At 42.4% G+C, this 12517-nt stretch overlaps 2 protein-coding genes across 3 annotated transcripts; one reads left to right on the top strand and one right to left on the bottom strand.

Annotated features, from left to right (window-relative positions):
* Positions 1–540: 540 nt before the first annotated feature.
* Positions 541–1488, bottom strand: LOC119661506 (protein FAM136A). The gene is made up of 3 exons (XM_038070874.1): positions 1268–1488; positions 942–1106; positions 541–875 (listed from the first exon to the last, which is right to left on the bottom strand). Exons 1-3 carry the CDS (start codon positions 1352–1354, stop codon positions 687–689), a joined length of 441 nt encoding a protein of 146 aa, XP_037926802.1. The 5' UTR covers positions 1355–1488; the 3' UTR covers positions 541–686.
* A 231-nt stretch (positions 1489–1719) lies between these two features.
* LOC119661505 (oocyte zinc finger protein XlCOF15) lies at positions 1720–10761 on the top strand. Of its 2 annotated transcripts, none has more exons than XM_038070872.1 (4): positions 1720–2023; positions 9715–9797; positions 9888–10399; positions 10489–10761. In XM_038070872.1, the coding sequence occupies exons 2-4, from the start codon at positions 9735–9737 to the stop codon at positions 10688–10690; spliced, it is 777 nt and encodes a 258-aa protein (XP_037926800.1). In that variant the 5' UTR covers positions 1720–2023; positions 9715–9734; the 3' UTR covers positions 10691–10761. The 2 variants fall into 2 exon arrangements, with proteins under 2 accessions (XP_037926800.1, XP_037926801.1); XM_038070873.1 differs by lacking the exon at positions 1720–2023 and adding an exon at positions 2864–3241.
* Positions 10762–12517: the final 1756 nt, after the last annotated feature.

Consider the following 12517-nt stretch of genomic DNA (forward strand, 5'->3'; position numbering starts at 1 on the left):
CTGTAATTCCATTGGCTCCTGGCGACTTATGATTTTTTAGCCGATGAATTGCACGGACCGTTTCTCCTATCACTGGTGGTGGCAGTATTTGTCCGTCGTCTTCAGTTGGCGGAACCTCCAACTCGCCCATGTTCTGATTGTTCTGTAGCTCATCAAAGTACTCAACCCATCGCTCCAATATGCCCATTCTGTCGGAAATCAGATTTCCCTCTTTATCTCGGCAGGATGAGCATCGAGCTGTATAAGGCTTCATTCTGCTGACTTGTTGGTAAAACTTCCGCGCCTGGTGCGGAAATACAAAACAAACCAAAAGGATAAAATTTTAGAGATAATGATGCGTCTTACATTGTGAGTGCAATTTGGCCCATTTGCAAATATTTCAGGTAAAAAATAATCAGATTTATATGGCTTCGTCTGCAGTAAAGGGTTAAACGATACCAATTTTGTGTTATGAATCCTTCCGCTAGCACCAATGTTCTTACAAAACTCTAAGCCTTCGAAGTTGTACGGCTGAATAACTGGTCAAAATGAAATAACATATTAAAGCTATCATTCAACTTTTATTTACATCAGAGAAAATCATTCCCTCCATGAAATCATGACACATGATATTAAAGCAAAATTGGAAAATTAAATGCTTTCATCTACTAAGAACTACCGGTCAGCTTAGCTGCAGACGCCCACACCTACGCTTCTGGGATCCCTTTCGGACCTTTCGACAGCACCGACTTTATCGTCTTTAGCATACTTGGAATAAGCCCTACGTGTTTATCCACACATTTCACCGCACACCTTTCGAACTGTGCAGTGAATTTCGCAATTTCGTCCTCTGAAGGGTTGGCGCTCATCTGAACTTTCACGTCATCGTTGCATTGCTGATCATATGATAAATACATAGTTGTTAAACGAAACTGCGCCTAGTCGGAACTAACTTCTCTTACCATAACACATCTCTGCAGCCGTCCTTGAAATTCTTCCAGCTCTTTGTGTACATACTTCTGGGCACTTGTCAGTGGCGCCGCACATCTGTCTACACATCGTTGTACGGAGTCGATGCTCGATGTTTGGTCCTCACAGCACTTCGCTGCACATTTGTGCATTTCTACCTGAAACATATTTCATTCTTTACTTATGACTTCCTTTTTCGTAAAGACAAAATAAGGGAAAATTGCATCAAGTTTATACGACCAGTAAGCCAAAGCGGCTACACTGGCAGAAGGATGTTGGGTCTAACCTTAAAACATATCTATGTCCGAGGGGTACAAACCTGCATTTTTCTCAAATAAGTTTTATCCATTTCGTCCACCAATTTTGTCATCTCTTGTTCGACACGTTGCCTCTGTTGTTCAATCATCTTGAATCCTTATAACTCAAAGCGCTAAAGACTAAAACCAGATTTGCTAAGAGATAATGACCGGCACGGCTAACTTCGAATTACTAATGACATGTGGATTTTGACATACAAATATCAGATTAGGCTATCTCGTAGCAAGTCTTGTGAGGAAATTTTTTGGGGAAATGCGCTGAAATGTGTGGATGATGATAATCGAAGAATTAAGTTTATATGTGCGCGAGCTTTTAAATCATCGACATGGAAATAAAGTTTCTACATTTAATATTTCGTATCGACTTTACAACATCTTTTGCTTTTTCACATGTATGGCTGGCTTTAACAAGGAATCTGTTCTTACATACATTTTCCGAACTACCCCTATTTTAAAGTCATGTGAACTTAGCCCTCAAACGCCATACTCAAATGGAAAACACATTTTCATTTTCTCGCCTTAAAATACGTTCAATCGCCAGGAATTCATACTTCAATTCGATCGTGCTCTTTTCAAGCTAATTTCGTACATAAAGTTCTGTATTTTGGTGCCGGAGAAAGTGGGTATCGTCGATATTTACATCGCAACGTTGAACGTCTGTCAACCATCTGGGATAGAAGAAGATCTGCGGCCTCCATCTTCTTCTTGCTCCTCTGAAGGTGGAAATCTTCCAAGGAAAAGAAGAAGCTGTGCAATCGGTAAGTAAACTATGCTTTGAAAAGATGAGGAATTTCCTCAGAACAGTTTACGACCTTATATATTTTAAATGGCATTTACTATTGCAATCAGGTTACACACAAGACGGGCCAATAAATGTCATTTGATTATTGCGTCTTGAAAGCATTTCCATTGGAAGTTAATAGGTGGGAAAGTAATGAAAAATATCCACATCTTGTTTACTGTGGACGATTTAGGAGAAATGTGCAATTATGACTTTTCTACATTAGTTTTCAGGAAAAATTAGATTTTAAAATTCGACGATTCACTCCAATGACCGTTTTGTAAAAATTTTATTTTACATTGCGTCCCTTTCCGCTGGGACTATTTTTCCTAAGGACTGTGCAAATTCACTAAGAACGTTCTTATATCAAGAAGAGGAGAATGATCTGAAGACATTTATTCTCAGAGTAGCTGGGAGAAAAGTTCTGGTGTAGATACCAGTTGCTATTATTAACTGTTAGGCGATCAAGACACAAGACAGAAGATACAATCTTTAGATTTTAAAGGGTGCCAATGTTGTAAACTAAACTATGTACAGGCCCACAAATACAGTCGAACCCCTCTAATTCGGACCTTTTGGCTTTTCATTGGCCTTCCCGTTAATTTCCTACATAAAATTCGACCTATAACTCGAATTGCTCTTAGTCGAATGCTATTTCGTAACTTTAAGAAAATATAATAGAGCCCAGCATGGCATCACCTTGTGACAAAGGCTGTCAACCAACCAAACTCACAGTGTTGAACTTCCGCAACACTACGCTGTCGGACTACCAACCAAACACCTCGCTATCATCATAGAACTAGTCTGGAATCGTTTGACACTTTACTTCGGGCAAGGCCTCCCGCTCTCCCGGCTTTGGGAGCCTTCAAGTCAGGGAGTTCCTTTCACCAACGGGAGGGGAGCGGAGGAAGGGAGTTGTTAGGGAACTCCTTGCCATCCGGCCCCTAGGCCGGTAGAGTTCAATCTTCATCGCAATAAGAACAATCCAAGCATAATTCGCAACGCGACTCCAGCTGCCAGCGCTCTTCAGCATCTCTTTGACAATGTTGTATAGAGGAAGCTCCCCTGTCTCTGCATAAAGCTGTTGACGAAAGCCGTCCCACTTTTGTCAAGAGAAAAAGGCGTGTTCAGCGTCGTTAGCCACTCTATTGCATAACACACAATCAGGAGATCGCACCTTTCCAATTATGTGCAGGTAAGACTAAAAACCTCCATGCCCGCTTTGAAGTTGGGTAAGGAAGTAATCAATCTCACCGTGCGTTCGGTTCAACCACGAGTCTAAATTGTCGATGAGCTGCGCAGTCCATCTCCCCCTTGGTTCATTTTACCAAGAGAGTTGTCACTCGATAAGGGTGAGTTGACGTTTTTAGCAGGCAACCATCTCTCTTAAGTTTTCGCCCTTACAGCGGTAGATAGCTTTACGTTCCTTGGTAAGGAGGGCAACGGGGATCACTCCCGCGACCATCATCACCGCCGGTTCTGAGACAGTGCGATAAGCAGACGCCACTCGCAAAGCAGCCGGTCTCTGCACTTGAGCAAGGCGCTTCCGACGCACTTCCTTGTCAAGAGCGTCAGCCCATACCTCCGTGACATAGAGCAGAACAGACTGCGTTGCTCCCATAGGGAAACGTTTCCTGGTAGATATAGGGTCGCCAACATTCGCCATTGGCCGACTCAAAGTATTTAATCGCTGGTTTTGACTCTCTCACCAATCGATATGGGACGCAGGGTCGGGATCCTCTTTGTGATCAGGATGACTACTTCAATTTTTTTCCAGCGCGAGGCTGAAACCATGAGCAGTCATCCACCCGCTTACCCGTCGCACCAATATGTTAAGTCTTCTTTGCGCCTGTTCCACAGTGCAATCGGCAGCAAGTGTCGCAACGTCGTTTGCATAATCGACCAGGACTCTTCAGGTATATCGAGTCTCAGCAAGCTATCGTAGGAAGCGGTCCAGAGGTCCGGCCCTGGGATGGGTTCCTGTACTACTCCCAACGTGATTCCCATCCTCCTCTGACCCCCTAGCGTCTCATAGAGCAGGGAGCTGTCTTTCAAATAATCCCTCAATGTCCGCAAGAGGTAGCTTGGCTCGTGAAATGAATTTTCTAATGTGCCTAGCATATCTGTGCATCTTACGGAATTGAAGACATTTCTGACATCAATCGTCATGAGGAACACTATCCGTCGAGATCGGTGGGTAACCTTTATAATAGCATCCATTTCGGATCTCCATCTCCCTGTTTTGAACCCAAACTGCCTTGGGGATAAAACCCCGGAAGCGGAGATCGCTTCAGTGAGTCTACTCCTGATGAACTTCTCGGGCACTTTCCCGGCCGTGTCAAGCATAGACAGCGGTCGATGTACAGACGGGAGCTCCGAGTGTCCTCTTCTCTTGCTGATCAACGCGAATCTGGCTATCTTCCAGCGACAAGAAAAAATGCCGTCTCAAGTAAGCGTTGAACGCCCCAAGCAGCAAGTCTGGCCGTTGGCGGAACACCAATTTGTAGACTTCCGCTGGGATGTCATCAAGATCTGCCGCCTTCTTGTTTTTCATAGTGAGAACCGCTTCTTCGAGCTCTCTCATTGTGAAAAGAGGGCAATATCCGACGCTTTCCGCACTAGTGTCGTCAACCCGTACAGAATGCCTGGGGAATAATGCCCGTACAATGCGGTCCATCTGGTCGAGTTGCAGAGCCCCGTTTTTTGCGGGTAACAAGCTTATAGCCCAGTCCCGAGGGGTCCTCATTCTCCTCGTTGACGAGGTTCTGCCAGCCGCGAGTTTTTCTTTTATTTATCACGCTGCGGAGTTCCCTTTTTGCTGATCTGTACTGTGCCTTTATGGCGCAGGCCTCCTCGTTGGCATAGGTCCTAATAGGTTTGCCAGTCGCGAACATCGACTGCGCGAGATAATATGCAGTTCAGCGAAATGAGGGCCGAGGTTCTTGGTTCGGAAACATTAACTCCCTGTCGGGACACAACGATTTTATCACGTACGTTGACTTAATAGTTAACAAAACTAAACCCATCCGGGGTAAACTACTCCAATAAAGACTTGTAGTTTCGATGCAGATTGATACTACCGAAAATTCCAATCCCAAAGGAGCTAAATGGCCTAATAAGGGAGGGGACACAATCACAAAAAAAGTCTAACTTGCGCGGGATGGATCTACGCGACAACCGCCCCCGTCTTCCTGTCCTCCTATTATATATTAAAGGCAGTATTACTGTATTTCTCTTATTGTTAAATGCTTTGTAGGTGTCCATAACTGAAAATATATTCTTCGTGTGCAACAAATTAAGACATCGCCCGATGGATATAAAAGTTCAATGCTGGATATTAAATTTGTTTTCGAGCGTACCCTCTTAAAAGTTAATCGATTCACTGGTTTAAACTAATTATGGGCTAGTATTGTAAAGTTTAATCTTACCGTCCCATTTATAAATGAGATTCATTGAAAATTTGGGCGTTGAACATGAGAATAATGGAATTTTTTTCTTAAATCTATTATAATTTTTCCTTCATGCATCTAGGATCCTAAAACCCTTTTCCTTTAGATCTTAGATTAGATCCAATGTCGTCCACAATATACTGTACACAAACGTAACAAAACTTATTTGGTGTGTTTTTGCAATTACGACGTCCCCTTAGTTCAGTAGTCTTGTTGGATTTTCAAATAAATATGTACAAAGATATTGTCTTTATCGAATAGAAACGATCTGTAAACAAAACAAAATAATAAAAAAGTATAATATATCGTCCGGATAGCTGAGTGGTTAGAGCGCAAGGCTGTCGTACGGAAGGTCGCGGTTCAAATCTCACTGGTGGCAGTGGAATTTGTATCGTGATTTGACGTCGGATACCAGTCGACTCAGCTGTGAATGAGTACCTGAGTCAAATCAGGGTAATAATCTCGGGCGAGCGCAATGCTGACCACATTGCCTCCTAGTGTACCGTTACGGTCTTGAATGAAGTGCTCTAACACACTTCAAGGCCCTGATCCAACATGGATTGTTGCGCCAACGATTATTATTATTATTTATAATATATCGAAAACTTCAATTGTTTCTTATACGGCCGGCTTTTTGGTTGCTTACCATTGACTTCGACGTCAACCAAAAAGCCGGCCAAAACAATGGTCGCATGATACTCTGGATGGGGATTTGAAGGTCTCGCGATTACATCCTGATCAGGCATTTGATAAAATAAAATGACGAAACCGATCACGACAAGCCGACCCCGCTTGTGAACTGAAGGCTGAAGAAAAAGAAGAAGATGTGAGGAGTGATGAACCTGACAGTTCCGTGACACATAGTTAAAAATTCTATTGGCATCTATTTTTTAGAAAGTAATTTAAATAAATCATTTGATGGAAAGCCCTGACTTCGATGTTCTCACCAATACTGGTTGTTGAATTCTCGTTAGCGTGAATTACGTGACCACACCATCGAAAACGCCTCTCTTGCAGTTTTTCCACGATCGGTGCAAACCCATATCGATCGCGGATATTCTCATTTCAGACGTGATCAAAACGTGTCACGCCACCAGTGCAATGCAACATCTTCGTCCCCATTACCGCAAGACGCCGTTCATTGTCCTTTATAGTCAACACTCAAACTATAGAGAGCGACAGACGGACGACATTGCAGTAAATTTTAGATTTGGGACGTGCGCTGATACGTCGATCACAAAGAACACCAGTTGCGGAATGTCACTTCATCCAGGTGGCGTTAATGCCTGAAACATTTCATTACGCAGTTCTCCATTGGCTGGTAGCATTGACTCGAGATATTTAAATCGCTCAGTTCTTTCAATGGCAGTAATCTGCCTCCAGATATTTAAATCGCTGAGTTCTGGCAATGGTGGTAACCTGCCCAGAACTGAGCGATTTAAATATCTCGGGTCAATGCTATAAGCCAATGGAGAACTACGTTATGCTCCTCACATAGGGAAACACAAAACCTTTTATACCTGAAGCGTCAAGCTTCCGGTTTCTTGACTTGTTTTTATTTTAAGACACTTCTTTGTTTTAGAACCCAGCAAGTTATTCGTTTTTGCAGTTAGAAATTCAATGTTCTACTGCCTATTATTCTTTGGAGTTTGAAGTAAGCACATCCGTTTGATGGTGCTCAGAGACAGTCACCATATGGCGCTCCACTTTTTCCTGGTAGGATTGAAATTCAACCATATCAGGAAACTGTAAAGCCACCTTTTTATCTGAACTTTGACTCATGCAAAAAAGAGCAAATTCTAGCTTTTCAGTGCGCTTTTCTACAACGGATCAGCGCGCGAAGGATAATGCATATAGTGGCAGAATCCCCGTATGGGGACTTCTATTGGTGACCACACCCACTATAGGTCAAATCGGAGTTGATCATGAAGGGGTCAAACCTTTGTCCGTAGGGTGTGAGGGAAACCTGGTTATACACCGACAGTGGCATACGCTTCTCACTAAAGAGGCATGCCAAAATACCTTTCTTTCTGCTGGCAGCGAGATTGAGAAAGCTACAGAACTGCTCTTATATCTTTCTGGTGCAAGAGCCATGGGTTCGATTTAACGTAATATACGGTATTGGATCAATTAGGATCAGTAGCTAGGGTCTTTTACGATAAAGGATCCATAAAATAGAGGGCCTGCGTCCTGATATCAAAATTGTTAGAGAAAACCATGTTGAGATAATTCTGTTCCAAGAGCTTAGTTACAGTTATCTTACAATACCAGATTAAGTGGCAAGAGGAAAAACATCATAGCTGCTTCTGCTTATCCTATAATAGTTTATGTCCTTCACCGAAGGAAGACTTGTCTTCTATAGGCTATAGGTTGAATGGAACCAAAGTTATGGTATTGGATCAGTAAACGGGACTAGGATCTTTTGCGATGAAAGATCCTCAAGATCGAGAGAGCCTCTCCTGGCATCAAATTTGCATTGAGAGGTATCTGAATCAAATGGTCTTAAATTGTTAATAATGCGCATATTAAACATATTTATTGGGGGAGTAGCAATGCAATGCTAGAGGAGTGAAGCTATTTGATTTCATCACTTCAGCGGGTCTCATGACTGTGAACGTAGAGTGCTCGAATAACCAAGAAGAAGTGAAGTTATTGATCGAACAATTTGAACTTCAAAGATGCTGCAGTTGATTAGAAACGGGATGCGTCGGCCAACTTGGACTCTTAGAAAACCGGGTGGAATTTCACGAACTCCAGAATTAAGCCAGAGTTTCTTGGAAAAACACTATTCGGGGAGAACAGGTAACAGGAGTGGCCGAGGAGGAATTGGCACTTTCCAGAAATTTTCTAAAATTCTAACATTGCGAGAGCAGTGGTTGCCAATGAAAAGCTGCTCTACTGTCCTTTGGGCATCTCAAAGCACCTAACATGGATGGCATTTATCCAGCGACGCTAACAGAGGGTAAGGAATATATTTCTAGTATATCTTGTTCTGGGTTCATTCTTCATATCGAAGTCCGGGAAAAATGACTATTCAAAGAAAAAATTTCAGACAGATCAGTCTAGTATCATTCTCGCTTAAATGCTTGACGAAACTGGTTGAGCGTGACATTTGCGAGATAACGCCTGGGTTGCATCTATGTAGTATATGGATGGAGGTGCTCGTGAAAATCCTGTAATGAGAGCAGCTCATAGACTTATTCGATTAGATCTATAGGAAAAAAGCGGATGTGAGGGACACCGAGCAGTAAACTGAACTAAATTCAGTTTTCACAATGCCTTCTGATGTTCGGATCGCCATACATCTGTTTTATTAGAAGATATGGAATTATCCTCAAAGGTTGAGAAGACTAGGACGAACCAGAGAAATGTATAACGGGGTTTTCCGGACCGAGGCGGTTGCTGACTGGAAACAAATTACAAAAATTTGGATTTTTCATCACGACAATGGGGTGTATCACGTCTCACTCCTCAAAGCACCCTGTAGGCGATAATAAAGGTTTCGACGATCTGCCTTGAAGTTCCGGCTGACCCGCTTCTGTCCTTTTGGCATAAGACTTAATTATTATATTTACTAATCTTGAATACCGAAATATTGAAGGTAGATTTGATTGGTGCAATTGGAACTTGCTTTGCTGTAGTCAATAAAGCCAAGAAAGATAGTGATTATAGACAGCCGGCCCTGTGTGCAATAGAAAGCGGAAAATGGGGTTGATAGAATGGACTGCCTGTCGTAGTGACCACACAATAAAAATAGTTGGGAAACCTAAGCAAGTCGGAATACTGGAAGCTGGCGCTTCGAGTATAAAGGTTTTGTGTTCATCTTATGTGAGAAATTTCTACGCACGTTTTTCCATCTATTTATAGCTACAACTCCAACATATTCCTTCATATTTTTCCAAACTGCAAGATATACGTCCATATTACATAGGTTATGAGAACCAGACCTGCTTCACTTTTTGGGGTACACATTTGCAGCCCTCACTCTTCTATGTTTTACTCAATATCAGAAACGTGATCATTTTCTAAAAGTACTTATCGAGTCCGTCCATTTGATACTCCACATGGCCATATTCGGTACAAAAAAATTTACACCCCCTTTCACGTGTAGCTTAAGTACTGATAGAACAGAGCAAGTAGCTATCGAAATACGTATATATATTGTAGTAGGAGAAGCTACCTAGCTTTATTGTTAATTCTACAAAACTTTTACTTTTAGGTTTGACTTGAATTGCAATAATGGCGTCTCCGGCCGAAACTGGCGAGTTTAAACCGAGTTACAACTGTAGAAAATGCAAAATAGTAAGTTTTACCATTATTTCGTTTCTCTATTCTAACTTTTTGCCAAATATCTCATCTGCAAGCTCAACCTCGCTATTTTTGTCCTTCCAGTCATTCTCTACAAAGCGCGAATCACTCCTTCACAAAAAGACCGTTCACGATGCTGAACCAGAGCAGGGAAAATTTCTCTGTAAAATATGTAATAAAGCGTTTGCAAATCACGGTAACATGTACCGTCATATGAAAGGACACGGTGATATACGGCCACATTCGTGTCGTATATGCGGAAAAGCATTCGCGCAAGCAGCAAACTTGAATCGACATTATTCCGTTCATAATGGAGAGCGACCGTTCTCTTGCACAGTTTGCAACAAATCCTTTACCCAACAAGGCAATCTACGGCGACATGAACTCGTTCATACAGGCGAGAAACCATTCCGGTGTAAGCGTTGCGGCCGAATGTTCTCACAGCGCATAAATCTTAAGAAACACGTTATGCTACATCAAGGCTACAGACCCTTCACATGTGAGATATGCAACAAGTCATTCCTACAGCTCCAGAACTATAAGAAGCACTTACAACGCCACGAAGAGAAAGGGATCAAAACTGAAGAAAACGATGTGTAAGTATCGAAGTCAGCATTTTATTCAGGCTTTAGTTTACATTTGCTTATCGACGAAACTGATTACTTTAATATCCTCTTCCTTTCAGACTCTATGAATGTGCAATGTGTGGTGTTGTTTTTAACAACTTTGCAGATTTTCAAGGGCACGAGATATTTTGCGAAGTTGCTGGCGAGGAGCAAGTGGAAACAACAACATTCGATTTAGATGAACAGCAACAAGATGAACTGGAAATTGATCAGAAACCGATTATTTTACAACAAACAGTTACTCATATTGTCAACTCATAATAGATTTTTGAATTACTTGTATTGTATAGAATGTTTGTTGAACTAAATAAAGCACAGTCACTCAAAACCAATTTTTTTGTTTGAAACGATACAAAGTACATTTCCAAGCCATGATTTTTCTTAGGGAATGCGAAGCTTCAACTTGAATGACTGAGGGTAGCACAAAATTTCAGGAGGGCCAATCACTATATAATATTTAGGCTCCTTGTTTTAGTTGTTTGTGCGCTTTGTAGCACTTTCAACTGTGACCGGCGTGATTCACTTTAGAAAATTCGTTTGAAATATCAGCGCGATTCATTGAGAAAAAACATTGCTGTCAGAACAGCGTTGGCAATGCAAGCAGACGAATAATATGCAGAGATTTTACCAAGCCTAGGTAATCCCCAATGATATATTTTGGTTGAAATTCTGGTGAAGCAATGTATTGCCAAGTGAAAAACTGAAGTTAATTGCTCAGGCTTGACCGCCGAAGGCCTCCATCGATAGGGCTAAGCTGTTCAATGTCCGTGGTTCCACAACTCAGCAACCCTATCAGAAGACTGTTTGGTGCTGAAGGAAGAAGAACATCAAAAGGAACAGTCTGTGGTTAAAATCTTACACTCTTCGAAACCGGATGGTGACACAGATTCAGTTGACCCCTCTTGGATCTACTCTTCCGCTGCATGGCGTAACCCGCAATGCAATTGTCGCTCCTCCTTAAAGTGTGAGCTATCAACAGCGACTTCCGTCTTCCGACCATAGTGCTTATGAGTGGCAGCCCTGTGCGTCGACCAAGTTCTTCGTTTAGGATAGTGTCCGATGACACGACGCATACAGATATTGACGAAAGTCCTCCGGACAAGGCAACATGTAGAACGTCACCAATAACAAGAAAAAATGATATTGGTGACAGAATGCAACCCTGGCGGACCCCGCTTTGGATTTTACCTCGGTGTAGCACGTGACATTTTACGCAAATCATATGTCGCCCTGATAATAGCTATTAGTTTTTTTTTCTGGAAGGTCAATCCTGCATAGAACACTCCAGATACACTTCCTGTTCACACTATCCAAAGGTTTTTCGAAATCGATGAAGAACAGGTGCAGCGAAGGTCTAAACCCCGTGCACTGTTCCAAAATCATCCATAAGGTGTTGATGTGATCAATGCAGGAGGATCCGGAGCGGAAACCAGCCTGCTCTCTGTCGATCAAACCTTCGGAATATTCTTTGAGGCGTTGCAGAATTATTTTAGCTATTATCTTTGCAACAGCAGGTAGTACGCAGATACCCTTCTAATTGTCACACTCAAAGCGGGTTCCCTTCTTTGGAATCTTGACGATCATCTCTTTCTTCCACCTTCTAGAATCGAAGTGGCAGATCAGCAGTAACTGCAGGTGCAGCGATGAATAACTCTCCTGGAAAACTGTCAAGCCTAGCGGCTTTACTCCGTTTGAGTGCATTGATGTCGGAAATGATTTATCTTCTGCGTGGAGGAACAGTCTGTATTCGCATATTACGGTGACTAGCTATTTCATCCACAAAAGGAGAAACTTCACCAAATGTTATACGGTTAAGAACCGTGGTACGGTGTTCTGTCCACCTATTCAATTGTTCATCATCATGGATGAAGAGTCGACCACTGACATCTTTCACCGGACCACCGAAAGATTTCCGACTGCACGCTTTCGTGATATGCAATACAGTTCTGAAATTATTGCGAACTGCCGCAGGCATCTTCCCTGACCAGCGCAATAGCAAATTCTCTTTTGTCGCGGCAAACACTACGCTGAACTTCTCGGTATTTCGCTCGGTAACCATCACTCGCAGCGGTCATCAAAGCCGCAGTC

Source organism: Hermetia illucens, chromosome 1 (assembly GCF_905115235.1).
Source record: "Hermetia illucens chromosome 1, iHerIll2.2.curated.20191125, whole genome shotgun sequence".
In the NCBI taxonomy this organism is placed as follows: domain Eukaryota; kingdom Metazoa; phylum Arthropoda; class Insecta; order Diptera; family Stratiomyidae; genus Hermetia; species Hermetia illucens.